This window comes from Camelus dromedarius, chromosome 7, assembly GCF_036321535.1.
Source record: "Camelus dromedarius isolate mCamDro1 chromosome 7, mCamDro1.pat, whole genome shotgun sequence".
In the NCBI taxonomy this organism is placed as follows: domain Eukaryota; kingdom Metazoa; phylum Chordata; class Mammalia; order Artiodactyla; family Camelidae; genus Camelus; species Camelus dromedarius.
In genome coordinates this window covers 16,236,860-16,262,327 of record NC_087442.1, presented here as the reverse complement: position 1 = coordinate 16,262,327, position 25,468 = coordinate 16,236,860, and the positions used below count along the sequence as shown (strand labels likewise).

The window sequence follows — 25,468 nt, the reverse complement described above, 5'->3', positions numbered from 1 at the left end:
CTCTGTGTATCACCCTCCTCTGTTGCCCATGACAATCACAAAACCACTTCCAGAGACTAAATTATTACCTTCAAGGGAAGTCAGCTTCTTCATTTCCTGTTCCACTCTATCTTTAATGGTTTAGATGACTACAAACATGGCCCCGCAGGTCTCTGAGTCATCCCCCTAAAGGTAGGGTTATTATGTCTTCTATCTTGGGGAACCTAGTTATTCATTTGTTTAAAATGCTAGGGTGGTCTTCTGACATTTGCCAAAATCGGTTTGACAGATCTGGCTAACTCCGTAGGTTTCTTCTTTCATCCTCAACATGTCTGTGTCCTTCTCAAAGAAGCACCCTTCCTCCAAGAAGTCTGTCCAAGCAACCTGGCCATTCTCCCATCAAGGCCACACTAATAATGTCTCTTCCTAGTGGGAACTGAAAACAACCACTCTTGTGTGGGGTTCCCAGAACATAATAGTTTCCAAATGGTAACACTGCCACTACTTTTGAAAATAAAACCTCAGTGAAATCAGGGATGATCTTGACCTCCTAAAATTGTGGTCAAGGACTTTGCTCAGAGCCTGGAGGACCATAGCTCACGCTCTAAGAATTTCCTCTGATTCCAGCTCTCCCACATCATTCTCTGGTGGTTTGTTTTACTTCTGAGTTTTCTGGCTTCCTAACAATGTTGGGTTTTATTTGGTGATACCAACCAAACCTAATAAGATTTTTATCCTTATGTTTCTTCCTGATATGTACCATCGGTTAGATCAAAGATGAGAAGACTAAAAAGGACAAAGAGCGCAAAGAAGAAGTTAAGAGCTTCTTGGATGGAAAGAAGGGATTTACAGAAGTGAAGTCGCAGAACGGAGAATTCATGACCCACAAACTTAAACACACTGAGAATACTTTCAGGTAAGAAGGAGTGACTAGTTAACAGTGACTGTGTTCACATGTGAAAAAAAAAAAATCAGTCTCCCTACCCTGTGCCTCCAGACAGAAGCGTGCTAACAGGCAACATACTTTTGTTGTGAGGTCATTGGCCATTGTCTTAGAGATACTCAGTCAGCAGGTCAGGCTATCAGTCACTAACAGGAGACCAGCAGGCATTACTCAGACAAGGTTTGATCTGCCTTTCCCATTCTTTGTCAGGTCAGATCATGCTTGGCATCCATGATTTTGTTCACTCACCTAATATATTCATGTAAGATCAGTTTATTAGAAAACATCATGACTGGAGTTAATACCATTGATTCATTCTCTGTATGGTCCAGCCAACTTTGTAAGAGAACTTTCTCAGTACCACTTTCAAGAATGTATTTTCTAAAGGCTATAAATAAATTGTTGCATAAAACTAAGATTGCCCTGTGACCAAATACTTTGGAAACATTAGGTTAAACTAAATTAATCAGCTCTCTTTACCAAAGGACTTTGCGAACACTTGACGTTAATTGCCATTGGGAATCTCTAAGAGGAAGGAAGAAAGCACGCCACTACTGCTCCAGTTTGGAAAACCCTCTTGCATAACTTCAGCTTCCCCTCCTAATCCCACCACTCCCCAGTCATGGTGAATATCTGGGTGATTGATTTTAGAACAGACAAGTACATGCAGATAAATCCTCACTTCTAGATACCGGGAGCCCCCATCAACTTCATAGAAGGACTCAAGTTGCAGAAACCTGCCGTGGACACCGGCTACATTACTCTCTGTGCCCCATTCCTACACACACACTCCCTCCAACTGCTGGTGCCAAATTCCAACCTCTGTTATGTCACTGGCTTCTGTGCCAGATGTTCTGGAAAAGGTCCTTGTAACGTGGATTCCCATGGGGTTGTTCTTTGGCAACAGCCTTGCCTTTAGACCTTGTTTTTCTGGACATTTCAAGTAAGAAAGTTCCAAGCAGGTATTCTGTAGAAGTCAGACCGCTCCTTACCCCAAAGCATCTGTAATATGAGGAGCAAGCAGAACTACTAGGGATGGACCTTGCCAGCTGCTCCAAGGTGCTAAGATGTTAAGTAAATATGGTTGTACCCAAACAATTTTCTACACAAAAATTTGAGCAGAAACCTAGTTACATTTATCCAAAAGAGAGCCTAAGGCACATGGAGGAAAAGATGTGACTACAAAGCCTCAATAAAGTCTGAAGGAGTGAGAAGGATAGAAAATGTTACGTGGGATTGGCAGGAAAGCAGATGTGGAAATTAAGTTTATCAGGACTTCATAGAAAGTCTAGAAATCCAGTTGATTCAGGCTGGTGAGCTGAGTCCAGAGCTTGCTGAAGTGCAAGTAGTTTAATGTTTTAAAGCCCCCAAAAAGTGTCAGGTTCATGAAAAGTGTTCAGTGAATAATACCTAATAATATTATTGTTTTATTACTTGATAGCTTTAAATGTGTTGTGGGTACAATTTTGTTAAGAGAAATAATGTTTAAAAAAATTCATCAGTAGAAAAAAGTTCGGTTAACAATTAGCAAAATTGCCAACCAGCTTCATTCAAAGCTCAGATTAATAATTAACATGTCCATTGTTTGGAAATCCAGAGAACTGGGTATTTCAAAGAGATAAGTCACAAGGGATAGCAAAAGATTGAGCGCTGGGAACCTATAACTGGGACTCTTGCTTTAATTTTTCTATGTTTGGGCAGAAAAAAATGAAAGAAACAAGCTGCCACCATATTACTAATTTTTGTTTAGCTGCCAACATACTTTACAGTTTCAGTTAGAAGTTGATGCCGATGGAAGCAGAGATGCCTGGTTTTGCTCCTTGTAGTTATGAAGTGAGGAGCTGGGAAGGAAGTAAGAGCCTCTATTCAGATTAGGTTAGTGCCTGCAGCCCACTGAAAACAAGCTGTGTTCATGGTGAAAGGTCTGATGTTCATCTTAACTTTCACCTACCAAAGCCAAGGACAGAGGAGAGAACCTTCTGGAAGAAATTCCCGTATTAGTGGCACCTAAAGCTGAGGGCATGCCTGCACATCTGAGCAGAAGTGATGTGGACGGAACTCTTGTTCTTGTTTTGAGCATAGCCCCTTTTGTTTGATTTAATTACTGCTCCTTTTGATGGGCCTGATTTTTTTTTTTATAGCTGGGTTGTTTTCTCTAAAACATAACATGAAAATCTCAAGTCAAGGAGGAAGTTTACAGAGATTAGCAGATTATACCAAGGGTTTTATAGAAAGTACAAAATGAGGCTTTGTTTTGCTTACTGTTTAATTTTTTAATGTGGGAATTGAGGGTTGGTTTTTTTTCTGATTATAGGGGGAAAATGTACTCAATAAAAACATTCAGAAAATAAGTATTATATAAAAAGTATAAAAGTATAAAAATAAGCATCCGTCACCCACAGATAACCACCAGTAACATTTTTTCCAGCTATTCTCTATGTATATACATTCAAAATAGACATGCACATATACATATAGTATGTGTATGTGTGAGTATGATTATAAATCTCTATCGTAAAGTGATTCTTGCATTGTGCATAACAATGAATCTTAGGTAGCCTTCCATACCAGTGAATGTAACCCTACAGCTGATGTTAGAGTGTTGTGCTGGGTGGATAGATCATGATTTATTTAACCAGTCCCTAATGATGGACATTTGAATAATGCCCCAAATAAAGACTGAGCGACACCTAGTGGAAACCAGTCCAACTAAACATTAACATGATGAACACAAAGAGAGAGCAAACTCTCTGAAGTTGAGAAGACCTCAAATTACCTGAGAGGGGAGACTTCCTTTCCAGAGTCACAGGCCTGCAAGCCCTTAAGACCCTGAAAGAACAGCACCAAATTTTAAGGGACTCTCTAAGCTTGATTGAGTTAAAAATAAAAGAGCTCATCTTTAGCCATCAAGAACCTAGAATAATATTTTTTAACTTTTTAACCTCGACTCCTAGTAAGAAATCAATTTTCACATTCTAAGCCAGTACCCATCTACGTATATGTTTATAACTGAAACACTCACGTCAAGAAATGGTCATTACCCTTGTTCTGTGCAATGCCCTCTGGTGTTTTCTAGTTCATTTTTATATGCTAATGACAGTCCACTGAATTGATTTTCCAATCTGCAGCTTGAAAGTATTGTCCTAAAGGACATAGTTTATTCAGAACTACTTCGTTATTTAAAAAGCATGAGATGTACATGTAAGATCAGTGTTGGTAATTGTGTAACCTTGAACTCATTTTCCGTTTTATTCTTCCTCTTGCTCCATAGCTAGAAACACTGTGCCATTCTCTTCATGGAATAAGTGATCCTAGACCGCAGTAATGCATCTGTTACAAGAGTCAGAAATGGGTTACCTAAATTCCTATTCAGTTTAGAATGCTCTTACTACTTGCTAATGAGTATTTAAATAAGATTTCTTCTTTTTTGTGTGGCTGCATATATTCCATTGTATGTATAGATGACATTTTCTTTATATATTCATGCATCAATGGACACTTGGGTTGTTTCCATATCTTGGTTATTATAAATAATCTGCATGACCATGGGGGTGCATAGATCTTTTTAAGTTAGTGTTTTTATTTTCTTTGGATAAAAACCCAGAAGGGAAACTGCTGGGTCATATGGCAGTTCTATTTTTAATTTTTTGAAGAACTGCCATTCGATTTTCCATAGCGGCTGCACCAGTTTACAATCCCACCAACAGCGCCTATCTGCCCCCATTGTACATCTGAGGAAACCCAAGGTAAGTGGCAGAGCAGGGACTGGGATTCAGACCTGGTGATTCCAGGTGGACCCCAACCTCCCCTTGGGCTGGTGTGAGGATCCACTGTCCAAGGAGGGCCGTGGAGATCTGTCTGGGATGTGAAGCCTGCAGACCGACACCCCCTCCCTACAGGGGGCGCTGCAAGGCAGACACGTGTCAAACTCCTTTGCAGCCGCCCTGGAGGGAGGGCCAGCGAGGCCAAGGAGGCCGAAGGCGCTTCCCAAGTGGAAGCCGGCAAGCGACTGGAGGAGCTTCGCCGCCGCCGCGGGGAAACCGAGAGCGAGGAGTTTGAGAAGCTCAAGCAGAAGCAGCAGGAAGCAGCCTTGGAGCTGGAGGAGCTGAAGAAAAAGAGAGAGGAGCGGAGGAAGGTCCTGGAGGAGGAGGAGCAGAGGAGGAAGCAGGAGGAAGCAGAGCGAAAAGTCAGAGAGGAGGTAAGGAGGGCGCGGTCCGTCTGGCGCCTCAACTTAGCCAAACCCCTGAGCATATCTCCCTGGTGACACTTCTAGCCCTGCACACGGTTTCTTCCCTGGTGCACTGCTGCTGCTCTTTTGAGCATGGACTCTTACAAATACGACTGAAGATTAATAACCTTGCTGTGTGCTAGGCATGGTTCTAAAACATTTATCCAGTTCTCCTAAAAAAATCTCTGATGTGAGTAATCGTCTCATCCCCATTTTATAGATGATGAAACGGAGGCACAGAGAGGTATTGTCATTTTCCCCAGGTCCCGCTAGTCTTAATCCGTGACCCTGTACTGTCCCTCAGTGAAGAACAGTTGGAGAGCAGAGAAGGAAGAAATCTGCAGATTAGTTACAAGAACCAAGAATCACATGATAGCTGTTTTTTGATATTTGAAGAGGTTTTATAGAGATTTTTTAAAATAGTTTTGGGGTTTTTAAGTGAAAGAATGGTTAGACTAGATTTTCACAGGCAGGGACAGTATCTGCTTTGTTCATTGCTGTATACGCAGGACCCAGCACAGTGCCAGGCATGTAGCAGGAGCCCAGTAATTATGAACAGATGAATTTGTTCCGTCTTTTTAAACAGGACTGAAAACAACAGATAAAGTTACAAGAAGGCAAATTTTGAAAACTGAAAAAGTGCTTAACCACCCACTGTAAGCACTGCTACAGTTTACAAGGTGCATTTTTTTCCTTTCATCATGAGGTACATTATTATCCTCATTTTATGGACAAATAAATGGGAATCAAATAGTTTGAGTGACTTGTGTGAAGTTACTTGACTAGTAAGTGGCAGAATAGGTGTTGGGACCCAGCTTCTCCGACTCGGTCTAGAGCTTTTCCCACTAATCTTCAGAGATTGTGGTCTCCCAGCATTAAAAATACTCATAGAGACTTGAGATGACTTTCTGACATGGATCCTGTACAAACATTCCTTGAACTGTGTGGAAAGTTTGGATAAATTCTTCCAAGGTCTCTTCCAACTGCAGCTCTCAAGGAGCCAATGACCTTTGGTTGGAAAGTAGTAGGGATGATAAGAGCTTTAGAATCAAACACACCTGGGCTTACTGTGTCCTAACTCTGCCACTTTCAAGCTGGGACCTTGGGCGAATTAGTTACTGGGCTACTCTGAGACTTCTTTTCCTTATCTGTGAGATACCTACTTTCAGGACTGTGGCGATGGTTAAATCATTGTATTCACGGTGCCTGGTACATAGCGGGCACTCAGGAAGTCATAGGTATCATGATTGCTGTCACTGTTGTTATTCGTATGCAGAGGAGCAGAGTATCAGTGAAGACAGAAGAGAAACATAAACTCCTGGAACCTAATTGGACCTAGGAGGTTATTTGGTCTAACCTCCTACCAAACACAGTGTCTTAGTTCGGGCTGCTGTAACAAATTACAGTAGACTGGGTAGCTGATAAGCAACAGAAATTTATTTTTCACAGTTCTGAGGCTGGGAAGTCCGAGATCAAAGTGCCAGCAAATACTGTGTCTGGTGAGGCGTCACTTCCCTGTTCAGAGACGGCGGCTTCTCACTGTGTCCTCACAGGGCAGCAGGGCCCAGAGTGCTCTCTGGGGCCTCTTTTGTAAGGGTACTAATTCCATTCATGAAGGTTCCATTCTCATGACCTGATCACCTCCCCAAACCCCTCCTGTTAATACCATCACTTTGGGGGTTAGGATTTCAACATAGGAACTTGGGGGGGGGGCACAAACATTCGGTCCATAACTCCCAGGATCTTTCTGCAACACCCTCTGACAGATGAACATCCAGTCTCTGCTTGGGGACATCCGGTTTAAAAACTACAAAAGAGTACATAGATCTCTCAGAAAGTTGTTCGCAGAGGATGATTGAGAGCTCTGAATTTTTGCCTGAGAGAGGACAGAACAGAGTATTCTAGGCCAGGAATGAAGGCACAGAGGGGTTAATGAGACAGACTGTAAACATCTGTGATTTCACCACAAGGGTGTAGTATTTACACCCTTCCAGTTTCGTCAGACCATCTGAAATAATGTACTCAACTGAGATGGGGACAACCATGACATGATCTCTTGTACAGTTTGGTAAATAGAGTCCGTTACATGCGTATGACTCCGCACATAAATCATCTCATTTGTCTTCACAGCTGTCCTGGGAAGTAAGTGGAAGAGATGTTTATTTTACAGACACACAATGCAAGCGCAGTGTCAGATGCCTTGACAGACGGTGATGACAGTGGTGATCATCACACTGAGCACTGATCTAAACATTTTACAGAGGCGTTCTCATTTAGTCCTCCTTATAGCCCTCATCAGTGGATACTGTTATTATCCCCATTTTACAAATGGAGAAACTGAGGCACAGAGCAGACAGGTAGGAGGCCAAGATTGCACAGCTGGGAAGGGGCAGCAACAGAGGGCACATCGGCAGTTGGACTAGTGAGCTCAGGCTTAATCTCCTGTGCTGCCCTTGAAGAAGGGATGGATAGCATCCTTTCTGGAACCTGGGTCTTTCTCCTCTGGGACTGTGCTTTTCCCCTACAGCACTCTTTTCCTTTTGGCTTGAAGCTGATGTTGACATCCTTGTTATTTGTTCTTTCTCTCTTAGGAAGAGAAGAGGAGGCTAAAGGAAGAGATTGAAAGGCGAAGGGCAGAAGCTGCTGAGAAACGCCAGAAGATGCCGGAAGATGGCTTATCAGATGACAAGAAGCCCTTCAAATGTTTCACCCCCAAAGGTTCATCTCTCAAGGTATTTTTCCCCAGAAAACCTTCCCATAATACATCCATTATAATATAACAGAAACTGGATTTTAGCCCCTCATTTAGTATTGAATAATACTGATTGTATCAGAGCCTTTGCTTCATTTATCTTTTTGCTCCTTCTTTCAGCAGTTTCAGCTTCTTTTTGTTTTCAAGATAAGGAAAGGAGAGGAATAAGGTGGAGAGACTGGTGTCTGCTGTTTGTCAGATCTTTGGTATACATTTAAATGATCTTTGGTGATGATCTCTGCATCTCACTGACCCATGTTCTCTGTGTGCCTCGCTGCTTTGAGCAATTAAAAATGGAAACATTTCAAGTTTATGAAGTGGGCAGATGTAAAGATTTAAGTTACTTTTCATGCTAATGTTCATTTTTTCCATTGTCATTATTAAGAGCAGGGCAGCTGGAAATGGCACAGGTCAAATTTTAAAGCTGTTACCATGGGAGGAGAGGAAATGTGACTTGGATAGGCTCCTTTGCCAGGATGAGCTTGGCGTGGCTCCTGCCTTCATGGAGCATAGCTCCTCGAGATGTCAGGCGGAAGTGCTGCCCAGAGAAAAGAGAACAAGCAGGAAGGAGTGAGCCAGGGAGGTGATGGGATGGCTGAGATGGAGGGACAAGAGTGCAGACTCAAGAAAGTATGATTATCAATGATCAGCCATTATTTCCAAATATGTTTTTTGCTTATATGGTTAACATGGTTTGAGAACCTGGCACAGGGAAGATACTCAGTAAGTATTTAATGAATGAATACATGAATGAATGGCCCTTCAGAGATTGGAACTTTTTTTTATTTCACTCTCATTTTCCATCAACGTAGCTAGATTACCAAGCACAGACAGTGAGCACAGCCAGTATAGAATCACAGCCAGGCTCCAGCTAGTTAATATGCGCATGTGAATCTGTCAGTGTGTGTGTAGTCTAACGTGGCACACTGAATCAACCGGAAGCCAGTTACTTACACTTTACAGTGATTACCTGTTTCAGGTGAAAAACAGTACGTTTTATCCCTAGATAGCTTCACTCAGTCTTTACTGATGGTCCGGGTCCCCGTCCACCATAGTTCTAACACCTCCCAAATAAACTCCTTATACTTGAACCCTCCAGTCTCTAGGGCTGCTTCAGGGGGAGTCCAAACTAAGCCAGAAGGGGTTTTTCTTATTTAATAGTTGATGTTTGTAATGAATGTAATGTGTGCTCTGTACTGTGAAGGAGAGAAGCACTGAGTGAGGTCACTGCCACTAGGGCACTCATGTAATCATCCGTCTCAGGAGAGTCCAGGAATTACAGAGGTAATGAGATGCAGGCTGCCAGCTCAGTGCGTGCAGCAGGACAGACAGAGGCTTTGTGGACTAGGTGAGCTTCATGCATGGACACTGAAATTTGAATTTCATAAGATTTTCCTACATCACAAAGTATTCTTCTTTTGATTTTTTTTCCAAGCATTTAGCAATGTAAAATGTTCTCAGCTTGAGGGCTGGGTGGAAAACATGGACAAGTGGGCCATAGTTGACTTTCCCCTGCAGTCGGAGAAAGCAGAAAGGCAAACCCCACTCAGTTCAGACCATCTCTGTGAAGCCACCAGCTCCACCCCCGCCCGGGTCCTTTTGTTCTTGGCTTATCAGTAATCACTTGGCTTATCAGTAATCAAAGAAAACCACGTTCTCTCTTTCAACCTTCCTTAAAAATGGCACCCAAGCTAAGCTGTCCTTGAACTGTCTTGGGAACATGAGGAAAGTAGTAGTCATCTAGACTTCTCATTTCTACTCTTTTTTTGTTTTTTTTTTAGAAGACACTGCAACCCATCCTCCTCCTCCAAACATCTCTCTACCAAGTTTTCCAACTTCTTTCTCTAGTGCTTCCATCCACCGGACTCCTGGGTTCCCAGGAAACCATCTATCTGCTCACTCTGGTAGAGAGACAGGTGTGAGCAATCAATTAAAGTTGATCTATAAAAAAGAAAGCAAAACATCTTAAATTTCTCTGTAACAGAGACATGCTGTCGGGAACAGACAATCTAGTGATTTTCTGTGTAGCATGTGCCTTGAGGAACCTGCCGTGGCTCATTTTAGGTCTAGATTTCATGTTCCACAATTGAATTCTTGTAACTCTTGACACTCTTGGCCCTGCAGCATTTATAAATGGCCAAATGCTAACATTGTCGAATGTCAGTGAGACGAAAATCATTTGATATTTGACCCCAAAATATTACCCCCTAGTGTATTTTGTTAATTTCTCATGACTTTTACTCCTTGTCTGAGAAGCTGTGAACCTGGTTTCTCATGTTAAATTATGCTAACAGTGAATGATTTGTTTCTTACATAAGACATGCAAAGAATAAGTTTTAAGTAAATTCAATTTAAAATTTTGTTTCTATTATTATTGTTCTCATACATTATCAGTGGAGGGAGCACGGAGTAAGGAGAGTGCCAGTTTGCTAAAATGTGTCATATTTTCCCCCTGAATTTTATCAGGACAACACTGCCATTTCTTGGTCCTCAGAAGAACCAATTTCCCCCTTTAAACTCCTTACACAGAACATTTAATTTACAAATTTTGTACAAATTGTTACGTTGCCCAGGGTCACTAAGTGCAGGAATTTTCCGACAAGAGTCCCTCAGTAATGGATGGTAAGTCCTGACAAAATGTGATAATGAAGTCAAGCTGTATTGGATATTATAGATATAAAAGGAGAAGTCAGAGTCTGGGCGACTGTAATTTGAATAAATGTGATGGCCAAGGTTAAGTTGATGCTGGAAGTGCTACGAAGAACAGATCTCATCTCTGCCTCCCCTCCCCACTGTCCCTCCCCGACAGTGAACATCTGCACGTGTGTTTGCTCTGCTAGAAATGTCCTCTCCCCTCTAACTCATGCACTGCCCCCCTCACTTTCATAAACTCATTTATAGACCTGTGTAAAGTATAAACTACAAATCTCAGCTCAAATACCACAACGTCTGAAAAGCTTTCTCCAGCCCACTCATTTTCTTATCTTTAATATGGCACCTACCATTGAATTTTTAAAATTTCATTGTTATGTTCTACTAGTCTCCCCTACTGACTCCTTAAAGAATTGGAACCCTGTTTATACATCGTTGGCTGTTCATCTTTATATTAGGTATTCAACACACAATTTATTGGTTGGTTGGTTGACTGACAGACTGGCAGGGTTAAAAGTAGAATAGATAGATGAATGATAGTAAAAGCGCCAATGCATTGCGTGGTTCCAATGTATTTCACCTCATTCAACTGTCCAGAAATGCACTTCTAATTTCATATTAAAATCAGGAAAAAAAAAAAAGCCAAGATGTAAGACCCTTTATATCTCATAAACTTAAGTATACCTATAAGAATTTTTTTGCATAAAGTTTTATTTTTAAAGAATTTGATTTTATCTTTGTAAGAAATCATTGGAAAGGATGAAGTGCCCTCATGCACATCTATAAAAGTATTATTCAACTGCTATTGGGAGTGAAGCATGTTTCCCAAAAAGCTAATGGGTGTTTACTAATAACCCATGAGTCCCAGGCCAGTCCAGTCCAGAAAAAGCCACTGACATCTTAAAGACTGTAAGGGAAACTCAATGGCAATAGCCCAGGGTTAACTGTAGTCTAGAAGATTCTTTGGCTGCCCTGAACAGGACAGAAAATGGACCCTTTCAGCACCTGGGTGCTTCACACTTACAGTTGCATGCAAAGATTTTTGCTATTTGCTGATATTGATAGATGATGTGTGGCAGAGGATATTACTAGCCTGGAGTTGGGTATCAGGAGTCAACAAATGTTTTCTGACTTACTAAGAACATCTGGATTTGAGTGGTGCACTCCCAGTAAAATATAATGTTTGATTTAGCAGCTTTAATTGTAGCAAAAAGATGTTTCTAGCTTTAAAAACAAAAGAATTTATTAAAGACGACTGAACCACCACCCATCAGTGTATTTCTGGGTTTATTTCCTTGTTTCCCACTTGGATTACTAGGGCCTTCATGAGAGGCAAGTTAAGTTCAGAAATTAGGAAATCAGGCTAAGCAGTAAGTGAATAGTTCACAGCTCCTGGTTGTCTTTCTTATATATACAAATATCGAATCATTCTATTGTATACGTAAAACTAATGTAATGTTACATGTCATTGATACCTCAATTAAAAAATGAAAAAAAATTTAAAGTATATCAGAAAGCAAAAAAAACTTATAGTCTTGAAATGTAATTATTTTGCTATTGATTTATATTATTTCAGAGACATTTTATTCCATTTTGTCTAGGCTTTAATTTGCCTCCAGAACTTCATATTTCTCTGTCTTCTGCCAGTCCTACCTTCATCTCCCAAATCTCATTATCAGGCACCTTACATGTAGGTTTCCTCTCTAGCAGAGGTGCTGTGTATAGCACCCTCATACTCTTTGACACTCTTTGGTGCTTTTATTCATGAAGTTCAGGGAAGGCAGTAGTATGGGCTGAGAAACACTGTTTATAAACTGAAAATATTAACTGGTTTTATTTTTTTTAATTCCTAGATAGAAGAGCGAGCAGAATTTTTGAATAAGTCTGTCCAGAAAAGGTAAATATGGTTGATTGTTCAATTAAGAATCATCAGCCATTATATATATGGAAAAATTCTCTCTCATATTTTTGTGGATGTATGTTTGTGTTGATTTACTTAGCAGTGGGGTCAAATCAACTCATCAAGCTGCAGTAGTCTCCAAGATTGACAGCAGACTGGAGCAATACACCAGTGCAATTGAGGTGAGAGATGTCCTCAGAGTTACGGTCAAACCAAAATCGACCCTGATTATATAATCATAGAAACACTTAGGACAATAATCAAGTCCAATAGTGTTACCATGTTAATGATGCTTTATTATATTTGAACTAGTTATAGAGAAAACACTAATAAAGATAAATTATAGAAGAATTTTAGGTAAATTATTGTTTACTATTTTCAGCCTGAGTATTCTTTAATGAAGGTGTTATCTTTAAAGAATGGTTTTATTCTTATATTATTTATATGTTTACAAGTATATCTTCAGTATTCTTTTTTTAATTTCTTTTTTGGTGAGGGGAGATAATTCTGTTTATTTATTTATTTATTCTTAGAGGAGCTACTGGGGACTGAACCCAGGACCTCATGCATGCTAAGCACGCACTCTACCACTTGAGCTATACTCTCCTCTCTTCAGTATTCTTAATTCCTTATAAAATGTGTTTCCATATGTAGTTTAAACAGATCCCTTAAAACTTTGGTTAATCTTCTTTTCTATAAAAATTTTTATTATCAAATAAATTAGTAGTATAAATTAATATAAAGACTGTAAAGCCAGCCATAATTTAATCATCATCAATTCAAATTGATTATTTTATATTTGAAGAATGATAGCTTTATGCTTCTGTCTAACCCAACTTTTTTTTCCACCCAAATGACCAAGGGGTTTTACTCTACTTGGAAATATTTCTAAGTACCAAAGCACTAAGAGCGCAGGGTCCATGATCAAGATGTGATCTTGTTTTTTCTCTCCTTTGTGTAGACGTTAGTCAATGGTTTTAGGTGCCTGCTATGAAGTAGTTGGATCAGTTTATTTGATTTTCTCCTCTCCTTTATACTGCAGAGAGGAGACACTGTAAAATAGATCGTAAACGAATGATAAGAGAGAATAAGAAATAGAGCGGTTCTGGATAACTTATCAAATGAATAACCAAGTCCTAACGCTCAAGAGGTGATTTTCCCAAGATTAAATGTCCACTGAAATATAAGACAAGTCACAGATAGTTGTTTCCTGTGGTTGAATTGATCATAGCTCTAAAGGGTTAATGAAGCCAAGACTGTGAGGACTGTGGTCCCCAAAGCAGGACCAGGAGAGGAACTGCATGACTCAGTAGTATGCCAGTCACTACTGCTGGAAAAGTATCTCAAATGCACACCTTTTTTTTTAATCCCCATTCATTCCTCCTTCCAGTATATTCTCCATCAGTGGTCTCTCAGTCCTTCAGTCTTTTAGTGCAGCCCTGTCTTCAGTCCTTGGCATATGCTGTTTGCTCTGCACGGAATGGGGTTTGTTCCTTCACCAAGCCACCTCCAAGTCTTCCATCAGGTCTGGCTTTAAATGTCACGTCCTCAGAGTAGCCTTCTTTGCCCCACCTAAACTAAGTACCATTGTCCTATTGTGTGCTTTTTCGGCATGCTTACAGCATCACACATCTTTCATAGCACTTCTTGCAATGTGAAGTAAATACTGTATAACTGGTTACTGTCTCTCCTATTAAAATGTCAGACCGTCTTTGAGTACAACCACGTTCCCAGAGCCTAGCACGGTGCCCTGCACACAGTAGGCGCTCAAGAAGTATCTGTTGAAGAAATGCAGTCGAATATCACCTTAACAATAAGTGGTGTCCCAATAAAAAGCATATTTCACTTTTGAAAGATCCTCTGAAGCAGATATAATGATTTATTTTGAGGTATATATGTCATTAGCATATACCTTTGCTGCAGAAATTATGACTCATTTTTGGTGAAGGTGTTTACACAACGAATTTTTCAGTGATAATGTTGAGGAAGACAAGCTCACTGTAATTTTATGGAAACAAACATATCAGCACCAATCCTAAAAATAATTCACACACTTCAGGGAACAAAAACTGCAAAACCTGCGAAGCCAGCAGCCTCGGACCTTCCTGTTCCTGCTGAAGGTGTCCGCAACATCAAGAGCATGTGGGAGAAAGGCAGTGTGTTCTCATCCCCCTCGGCACCAGGCGCACCAAATAAGGTGAGCGGAGAGGGTTGCTGTCTCTGCATTTTGGAGGTTGGCTTTCCTTCTTTCTTCCTTCCTTCCTTCCTTCCTTCCTTCCTTCCTTCCTTCCTTCCTTCCTTCCTTCCTTTCTTTCTTTCTTTCTTTCTTTTTTTCTTTTTTTTTAAGGAATCACACTAGTTAATTATAAAAGCAGTGAAGAAGGCGTAATTCTTACTTTCTTTTGCAATGACCACAAAAGCAAGCGCAGAGAGAATGTGTTCCTGAAGCTAATAGCAGAGAGGGAAAGAAAACCAGACAACATATCCTTTAAATATCAGGTTTAAGGGGTTTTTTTGCCTCAGAATATTCAATATAATGTTCAATAATTGATCAGTGTTATGTGAAATAATACTCAATAGCATTTTGAGGTTGCTTTGAAGATTTTTTTCCAGGTAGTGTTTTTGGGTTTTTTCCCTTTAATGCTGGATGATTGACTCTTTGTAGGAAACTGCTGGCTTGAAGGTGGGCGTTTCCAGCCGCATCAATGAATGGCTAACTAAAACCCCAGATGGAAACAAGTCACCTGCTCCCAAACCTTCTGTAAGTAGCTCCAGGTTTTTCTGAATTTCTTTGCTCTCTCAGCTTCTAGCATTAGAAGAAAACAGGCTGTTGTGGTCTATTTGCTTGGGAAAAACAGGGCTCCTGCTCTTGGCTGTCACTGCTGAATAACAAACGAGGAGGGGTTCAGATTTAGACAGAACAGTTCTGAGCAGCTGCACTGTAATTACCCAGAGGGTAAAATGGAACCATCATCACCTCTCCACACTGAGAGTAGTAGTTGGCCAGAGGTTGAGGCAGTCCAAATTTATATTCTTAACTGGTCTGCACACTTAGCTTTTATTCTATAAATTATAGCTAGGAATTTGGAAATTAAAATGTCAAATTATCTTGGCCATTTCTGTGTCAAGAGCAGCCCTAGACTTATTCCCAAAAGAATGTGTATGTTGGCTATTTTGAATCCATATTCTCTAATTTGCTTAATTTCTGTAACTCAACACAAAAATACAGTTATTGGGTAGTTGTTGAAATAATTGCTGTACTTTTATTGTCAATACCTCCAAAGGAAAGTGAATAAAAAAATCAGTAAAATTAGAAACTATAAAAACTGGTTATAAATGTTATTTTTGGAAATCTAAAATTTTCTTACTAAGCATGACTATCTTACTATAAAAAATTATTTTAACCTTTTCATTAAATGTATATGATAGTTGCCTTGCATTTATCATTATAATCAAAAACCTTATTAAGCCCCCTACTGTATAGTGGTGAGCTTTCCCTGTTGAGTTGGCTTTTATACATATATTGGTGTCCAAGGCAGCAAAGACTCAATTGTCAGAACCACCCCATTCCAGGGGTAGAAGAAAAGCTTTCCAAACCCCAGGCTTCTGCACCATTGAGCATTTAAGTGCATCCAGTGGCTCCCTGTTTATCTCCAAAGTCACTAAAGTTTATCACTTTTCCAATTTAAGAAGAAAAAAATAAAAAATGGAAATATTTCCATACTCTTCTTGGGTACAATTCCCTGTAGTCAATTAATATTCAATCCGAGATTCTTTATATAAGGGCCTCACAAGAGGTGTAAAACTAATGTAAACCCAATTTACAATTGGAAAATCTTAATATATTGGAAAAAAATCTTTTTCCCTCTCCCAGTAGACATAGGAAAGGGGGCCTATAAAAGGAGACAGTTGAGGCAAGGGATCATACCCAAAAGATTTGTGATCTTTGGTGCCTCAAGTTTCCCCAGCACCCAAGGTGACATAAAGAGTAGGAATTAGTTTTTTAAATAGCAATTTATATAAAGTTTTGTGGTTCCAGACCAGTGATTGTTAACCCTCTTGAATTATGAACCCCTTTGAAAACCTAATGAACTCTAAGAACCCTCTCCCCCAAAAGATGCATATAATACAAGTTCTAAAAGTTCGTGGACCCACTGAAGATCTCTCACGATAGCAAAGATAAAGAGAAAAAAAGTATAAGTTTTTCTTCTTTGATGCGTACGGCACATTGCTAAAGAAGACAGTCACTTTTTCACATGTATTTGCGACCAATTTCATTTCTATACGAGATTATACTCATATAGCTGGTCCAAGACTTGACCCATACTCTTCTAGCTGATAAGTGTATCATCATCTATGTCATCCTAATAAGAGTGTTAAAAGATTCAATTCAGTTATTATTACAATAGGTATAACTGTGTCAAGGTTTCCACAAAAAGCCCTGTTTTCTGGGGTTATTTTTGGCCTCCTAAAAATGGCAGGACAAAAAAACATTACAGGGAAATTACAAAATCATTGCCTGCTTTATCTACTATTTAGTAAATAATTTGCTACACCATCTGCTAGAGGGTTGAGAGGAAAAGGAAAGAAGAATGTGGCAATTAGTATACAGTACAACGATCTCTTTTTCCCACATCCCACTGGATTTTGTTGACTAGTGTGGCTTCCTGAATAAAGGTCAGATCAAAAGAAAGCAGTATGTAATTGATGTTGTAAATAAAAGGCTAGTTTGAGTGTACTTAATAAGCAACTTTCAGCTTTTGCACATCGCAGGGATAGTAGACCCAGCAACATGCCATACCGTGAATAGCAATGTGGCAATCTCCTGGGAAGAAACCGTAACTTGGAGCCCAACAAAGCAGGAGCATAACTCACAGAAACCATGGCTCCAACAGAAAAGAAGTGAAAAGGTTCAAACTGAGGAAAAGACTAAAGGATCCTGCAGATACATAAGACTTGTCTGGCAAAAAGTTAAGTCCAGGAAGGCAGCTTAGAAAGGCAGATCAAGCAAGAATTTTGTCTAGGGCTTGTCTAGAGGGTCTCACACTGGTGGCCTGCAGCTAAGATCTGTGTAGTCAGGGCCATCATGCTTTATTTTCCTTTTTTAAATTATAATTTGAACACATTTTTGAGGTTTGAAGGCAGGTACTCTTTAATTGTTGGTTCCTTTTTTTTTTTTTTTTAATTTTCTTACACTGAACTTCTTTAGGCATTTGTGTTTCCAGCCTGGCCCTTCATGGCAGGCATGTGAGTGTGACACCCTTGGGTCTCTGGTCAGACTGATCCTGAGCCCAGGATATCAGAGGGTTACCTAAAGCCAACAGCAGAAAGGGGCTCCTAAAGGCCCCCTTCTGATTTAGAACCAGAGGTGATTTATTCTCAGCCCCTTGTTTATTTTCCTTGGCACATATGGGTGGAGGGGAAAAAACCTAGGTTTGTTTGCAGATGTGTGGCATGTGGCCATTAAGGAAAAATCAGAGGGAAATTCTTTCACCAAAATGGTACTCACCCACTAAAACCTCAAGAAGAAGGAAAAGAGTAATCCACAGTATTAGTGTTCACGTCTAAAATTCTGTGAAACCATCCTCTACTACTCATTATGTAATAATTTTCATATAATTAAAAGTGCTCAAAACTTTGTCAAATCAGTATTATTTGGGGTCTCTGAAAATGAATCACTTATTTAAAGTTAAACATTGATTTACACCTGATTCTTTACTGGGGCATCTATTGCTATTTGTGGACAGAAGTTATAGGACTTCAGTACAACTTTGGAACTGGAATTCCTTTCTGAGTATGTCTGTTGTATCTGGTTTGTCTGTTCTTTGTGTGTAAACTACATATTCTACACAGCAATTAAAATGCTAATATATCTTTTTTTGTTGTTTAAAAAAAAACTTATCTTTCTCAGCTGAATTCTCTTCTTCATTCTTTGATCTCTGGTTGATTGGAAACCTGCTTCCCTGCCTTCATTTCTCCCTCTTCTTCCGGAGTGGGTCTTTCTCTAAAATGTAGTCTGGTCAGGTAATTTCATTTATATTTCCCATTTGATTTAAAATGCCAACTTACCCCTTGGATGTTAATACTTTCTTAAAATGGACTCTTTAAACTCTTAAAGTGATCTCAGAAGATTCATAGGCAGGACTTAAATGAAATACAATTCATTTTCTTCAGTAGAAGAGTATTTATGTGAAAGAAAAATATTTGTCTTATAGGAATCAAATAAATAAAGTGGTAATAGCCACTTTCCAGAGCTTCCATTAGCATGTTCCTAATTGTAGTTTCCAAATTTTTAAAACAGTCTTCCAGACAATTTGGCAGCTTCTGCCTGCATTGGCATATGTAGTGGAATTCTTCAAAAACAATCTGATTTGTTGCTTACTGGTTCCAAGTTAAATAGGTGTAACTCTCTAGTAGAATATCATGAATCTATGCCACGGAAATTCAGAAATTCAGCAAGATTAAGGCAAATCTGAAATGCTTCACATAGTACCATTTAGCCAATGCATTTTCAGAGTTGCAACCTCCATGGTATCTATTTTTTTTAATGTCCATTTAGACTGGTGTCCATGGATAAATGCAGTTGCTATTAGATTTGCCTTCCTAATGAGAAAAGGGTTTGCCAAGATAAACATTACTATTTCAGTAAAACATTTCTATTTTCTACAAACTACCTTTGCCAAGTACTAATATAAGCAAGTGCTGGAAGAAAAGTAAATGGAAACAAATTCGGATCTTTATCCAAACCAAGTTAATTATGAGGCAGTAAATAAAGAATCAAAGATAAATAGCTGTTATCGATCCTATTTTAGTGTTTTCTTCCCAAGATTTTCACATGTTCTCACATATGTCATCAACTGTCAGTTTCTCTTATGGGTACAGTTTGTAGTGAATGTTTACTTTCATGGGGTTAGGGTCTGCTGATACACTTCTGAATTACCACTTGCTCCTCCGGAAACATAAAAGGGTTTTAGTCTGAGGAAAATGCAATTAGAAAAATGTCCTAGTTTGGGCTGCCCAGAAGCAAATTCTAAAATAGTGGTTCGTGCGCAAGTAGTTTACCTAGGACATGAAGATAACACTATAGGAAGCAAGGTAGAAAAAGGAGGCAGCCAATAAAGAATGTTGTTAAGCAAGTCACTACATGGGCTATTAAACTCAGTCCTGCTGGGGAAACTCCGGAAGCCACCATTAAACACGTGCTTCCGTGTTATCATCCTACCTGAGTCATGAGTGAGTCAGAAAAATATCCTTGTACCAAATCTCACGGATGAGTGGTTGAGTATTGCTCCTGGGGATGTTAACTCTCTGAACTTCCAGCCTACCTCCTGGGTGGGCGGAGTGGGCACCTGCAGCCGGAGGAAGTCCTCAGACAAAGAAATGCAGTATTGTCCATTAGAAGTCAGGCTGCTATGAAATAAGTCATGCGGGCAGGACACGAAAAGAAAGTTCATCGGTGAGGAGTGAAATGCTCATCCAACCCCCTGAAAAGTATTGAAAACTAACCTACGCTCTATTCATTTCTAAGAACATAGAAGGCTACCTTAAAAACAGGCTACCTTGTCTTAAATATGCTTATATTCCAGTTTTGCTGATCAGTAAACAGTAAGTCCATCAGTGACAGGACCTGAATGTTGGATAGTTCCAGCCTGTTCTTATAACACAGTTCAGGGTCTGTATAAAAATAAACAACGGCTAACAATCCTTTTGGTTCCATCCATTTCAGATCACTAGGATAAAGTGTATTAAACAAGAAATTGATTCAGACAAACAACAGATACGGTGATGTATTTAGACCTGGCCAGAAAATATAAAGGGCCACTCAATTTTTTCTGCTTTCTCTTCTTTAGGATTTGAGGCCAGGAGACGTATCTGGCAAGCGGAACCTCTGGGAAAAGCAATCCGTGGACAAGGTCACTTCCCCAACTAAGGTAACCTACCGGGAGGTTTGTTTTTCGTAGGTTCTTTTCCTGCCATATCCTGCAGGATGATGTCCCAGGGCCACATGAGAAGTAGCATTGATCCAGAGTCTCGCCTGGGTAGCCATCAGTTTCTAAAGACCTGCATGTGGTGCAGTGAAAGGCAAAGTCACGGAGCCTTCAGCATGGCCAGTCAGTCATACACCACAAATAGCCAGATCCGTGGAATGGTTCCCAGTAAGACCTGCTGGAAACACCATAGTGATAGGAGTGTTGACAGCAGAAAGCTGTGTGGTATGAGCATGGTCTGCATTTCCTTAAAAGGTCCAGGCTTGGAAATTAGGATTTGCTGATCATGTAAGGAAAAACGTCTATCTCCCTGAGTGGTTTCAAAGCAGCTTTCCGAAACGTTTCTAAGGGCTTACGTTGCCAGCAGCCTAGGACTCAAGGCTGATATGACAAAAAATTAAAATAATACTTAAAAATTAGGCAAAATTTGCTACCCTGTGTAAACTAATGGCTAGGATTGCTTGGATTTGTCTTTTTTGGTCGTCTGTTCAAAGGGTGTGCTCATTCTTCATAAAGGGGCCTCTGGACAATATCTAAACGATGCACAAACTAAAAATAGGACACCTTGTTGTACAGGGAACTAACTCAACTCCTACCTGTAGCCTTTCCCCATTCAATTAATAATTCCGGCCTTCTCCCTTGATAGAGGAAAAATTGAAAAGAGAAACCAGTTATCAGTAAGACTAGAATAGTTGATGTAGAACTTGAGAGACAGAAGCACCTATTAAGCAAACTCGGAACTGAAGGACACCTCAAGGCAACTAACTGAAGAATCACAAAAACTCACTGAAGGAAGAGAGTTGCTTCCTCTTTCCTACTTTGTATGTGCTGTTAAGCCTGGTGCAGCTGCCTGAATGTGTTACTCCATCTTCTCTATCAGTTCTTAATTGTTCTTATATTCCAATTAAATCCACTAGCCCAGCCTCTCTTCTTAAAGTGACTTTTAAATAAGTTTTTTAAAAATTGCTAAATATATTAAAAGTACCTAGTAATAATTATCATCACTACAAACCACTAACATTTAATAAGCATCCACCAAATACAAGACCCTGTTCTACCTTCTCAACCTACGTTATCTCATGTGACCATCCAGCCACCATGTGAAGTGGGTATTGTTATTATCCACATTTAGATCTGAGGAAGATGGGGCACAGAAAGATTAGGTAACTTTCTCAAAGCCACACAGCAAATAAGTAGCAAAGCCTGGATTGAAACTCAGGCAGTCTGATCTGAGCCTGTATTCTTAATCGTTATATATGCTGCTTTTTTTTTATTTTTGAGGATTACATATTTGGCAGAAAATATAAGTTCTAAATTTCCTTGTATAATTTTCTCCTGATGGAAGTGATATGGGAATTGTTTTTTAGCTTTTTTTTAAACAAAAAAATGAATTTTCTTAGCCTACGTCATTATGACTCTTTTAGCATAAGTCTGTGACCATTCAAAAATGACAGTCCAAATGTTTATACAGTCTCCTTTCTGGTAGGGGATGTCAGCTGTCCATAGACCATTATTACAGGTTTAATAGATCCCCTCTGGACAGTGTTCCTCTGAGCCAGAGTTCCGGGAAGTAAACATATGATCTGGAATGGTAGGACTCAGAGAACACCACTCACATTCAAAACAACACGAATGGTACTGCCTGGAATTGTGCAACATGTGGTACAAAGTGGGATGGTGACGGGGTGAGATGTCATACACACACACCCTCTCCTCCTCAGTCTATACCATGAAACTCTTTCTACGCTAATAATGATAATAACATAACCAGCAGTCCCAGAGCTGAGTTCATGAGGTAGCAGAGAAAGTACTCCTTTGGTCCAAAATGTCAAACCACCATATGTCATGCAGTAATTTCTTTGAAATGAAACTACACATTTGAAAATGCTGATTCACAACACTTGAATATTTGTGAATACCTCATCAAGGATTTTAGCAGCTAGCTGAGGAAAAGAAATGGTATACAAATAAGACCATGAGTCAGATTCGTTTCAAGGGTAGGGGTGTAAGATAGGAGGTAGGAAATAAAAAGTAGGAGAAGACAAAAGATAACGTATTCCATCGCTCTTTGACGTGGCCAAGTCTGAGCCATTCAGTCATGTGTGCCTGTCCTGGGATGCACATTGTAGATTCCTGGCCCTTATAGTAGAGCTTAAAAAATACCTCTCTGATTCTGAATGCTGTGAGCAAAGCTCAAGATCAAGATATGGAAAGGAGAATACAAAGAAGAAAGAAAGAGGAAAATTAAAAAACCAATAGAAGAAAGGATAGACTGAAAGAAGGGGAGCATGTTTGAATAGAATGCCAACAGTCATCCTCCCTTTCATTAAAATGTATTCCTGCCATATTATCATTCTTTTATTTTTATTCTAACACAAATGTCTGGCTGAAACACCGTGGCCTGCCAATTTAAAGCTCTCTTCTCTTAGCAGGTTTGAGACAGTCAAGAAAGAACCAAAGTAGCCACTCAAGATGCTGGACCAGCTCAATTGAAGAGGGCTAATTTGCTCTGTTTTATATTTATGTTGATTTACTAAATTGGGTTCATTTCCTTTTGTTTTGTTTTTCATTATCCCAGTAAACCCATGTATATTATCACTATATTTAATAGTCACAATCTAGAGATGTTCATGGTAAAAGTACTGCCTTTGCACAGGAGCCTGTTTCTAAAGAAACCCATGCTGTGAAATAGAGACTTTTCTACTGATCATCATAACTGTATCTGAATAGTGATACCAACCACATCGGAAGTCAACAAAAGAAGATTCTAGCTGAAAATTGCCTGAGGAATGTGTGCAGTTTCCAGAAAAATGAACCGTAGTGGGTTTGTTTTGTTTTTAAATACAGAAGTCATGTTGTTTCTGCACTTTAGAATAAAGCATGGAAGAAATTATCTTAGTAGGCAATTATAACACTTAATGAAAGTAACCCATTTCAGATTTGAGATATTACAATAACGATTATCTTTAAAAAAAAAGATATACTGTTAAGGTATTACTTTTTTCATGCTGATGAATATCAAAGTTGGATTATGATGTTAGCTGACAGTGGTACTGATTTCTTTAGGTTGGTTGCTTTGTGGATTTCTTTGGTAGTAATAGTGAACCACATTTAAGATGACCTGATCATGTATGTATGTGCATACACGTATACAAACACACTAATGGTAGAAAGCTTTTTTATGTGCTAGGCTATTATATTTAGCAGTATGTCCCTGTAACTAGCCAATATCACTGCTTTTTAAAAATTAAAAATCACAGTATTATGTTAATATTTCATATTTGCCAATAGAGACGTGGCAGAATAGGTATCGATATGTTTTCATTGCCTGATAACGTATAAGAAAAAGAGAGAGATTAGAAGTGTCAATGAGTTGACATTTTCTATAAAACATAGTATTTAGTTTATAATTAAAAGAAATCTTGAAGTCCAGTGTGAATTGTACGAAATCTACCATCTAGGTCAAACTCAAAGTGCACTCAAAACTACATTGTTAAGAACCAAGTTCACAATAGGTTGGCTTAGATGATACCTGAGGTCTCTTCCATCTCTAAAATTTAAAGGTAAGAATTTTAATGACAAAATTGTACAGATTGGAATTCCATGCATAGGTGTACTAAAACCATCTTTGGCTAATCTCCGGAAGCAGAGAAGAAAAGTGAGCAAAAGCCAGTATTTAGGAATCATGACAGTACATCCATCTTTGATATACTGAAACATCTTTTTAGTTAAACTCTTCTATCTTTATTAGTCATTGGTACTTACCATAAGTTGATAATATGTTGAACTTTCAAAAATACATGTAATTTTTATTTCTTTTACCTTTTTCCCCAAGAGTCCATCAACTCATCATTTTTACACACACAATCCAGATAGTAGATCTTATTTTAGCTTATAAGTGTTCATCTATTCTTCATGATAGATGATAAAAGAGTACCCCAGTGTCTTGGCAATATGTTCTAGCATAGAGATACACATATAGTATAGTTGTATAAACTTATACCTCATGACTTAACCAAAATTGTCTTAGTCTCAGTTCCTACCATAATGAGGGAGCCTCCCAAATGACTCTTTTCTAATCTACAGCATTGCCCTGGGAGAGTTGGCCAGGGCAGGGCTGGTATGAGGAGTGACCTTCCAAAGTCTATTTTCCTCATATATCAGTAGAGTTGTTGAATCCTCTAGTTCTGAGCACACCTGGGCAAAGAAAGGAAAGCCACCAAAACTGCACAAGTCATCCACTCATTTATGACAGAGTAGACATGAGTCTATCAACTAGAATTCACACGCAGTGCCTGAGTTAGCACTGACTCCCATATTGGACTGAAATGGATCAAAGTTTGAATCAAGGCCTATAGTGAGATAACATTGCTTTGTTGTACTTTTGAGTAAGAGCTTCTCCTGATCACTATTATATATTTTTTCTAAAAAATCTAAAGTTAAGAAGAGAATATATCGATCCTGACTTTTATTCCAGTATTTGGATGGAATAAGTTTTAGGGTAGACTTTTGTTCAGTTTGGATTTAATGTTTGTGAAAAATAAATTCTTTGTTTACTTGTTTGATTACAATTCTCTTTGTTATCTTTTTAAGACTTAAAACTTCAAGGTGACTAGCATGTTCTGTGAATCTGCCATTCCTAAAAATTTTATAAACACTTGATATTTTCACTGATAATTGATCGCTGCAATAAATATATATTGTGAAAATGCATCCACAATAAATGGAATTCCTCCAAATGTCTTTGCCTCACTTATTTTTATGTACTATATTGATTACAAGAGTTCTATCTGATGTAATAAAGATGATGGCATAGCAAAATGCGTATTTCAGATTGAGTCTTGGTTTCATTCTTTAAAGAAGAAAGCTGTTTTATAGTTTTAAGTACTTCTTATTACAGGCAACTTTCCAACAAAATATTAAAAATTGCTCTGGTATGGACAACTGACCAAACATATATGGAAGGTTGAAAAGAAGGATTAAAAACATTCTTCTTCCAAAAAAGCATTATCAGGAGAGGGTATAG

At 39.1% G+C, this 25,468-nt stretch overlaps 1 protein-coding gene across 12 annotated transcripts in view; it reads left to right on the top strand.

Annotated features, from left to right (window-relative positions):
* The window catches only part of CALD1 (caldesmon 1), a 176,806-nt gene extending 151,625 nt beyond the window's left edge, over positions 1–25,181 (top strand). For 7 of the 12 annotated variants that reach the window (XM_031455415.2, XM_031455414.2, XM_010975682.3 and 4 more), the window contains 9 exons: positions 750–895; positions 4,862–5,120; positions 7,742–7,882; positions 12,408–12,451; positions 12,555–12,636; positions 14,514–14,651; positions 15,120–15,215; positions 20,305–20,385; positions 22,872–25,181. In XM_031455415.2, the coding sequence (XP_031311275.1) occupies positions 750–895; positions 4,862–5,120; positions 7,742–7,882; positions 12,408–12,451; positions 12,555–12,636; positions 14,514–14,651; positions 15,120–15,215; positions 20,305–20,385; positions 22,872–22,880 (996 nt within the window). In that variant the 3' untranslated portion in view covers positions 22,881–25,181. The remainder of the gene's footprint in view (positions 1–749; positions 896–4,861; positions 5,121–7,741; positions 7,883–12,407; positions 12,452–12,554; positions 12,637–14,513; positions 14,652–15,119; positions 15,216–20,304; positions 20,386–22,871) is intronic. The other 5 variants (XM_031455422.2, XM_031455420.2, XM_031455412.2 and 2 more) reach the window with 3 other exon arrangements.
* The last annotated feature ends 287 nt before the right edge of the window (positions 25,182–25,468 follow it).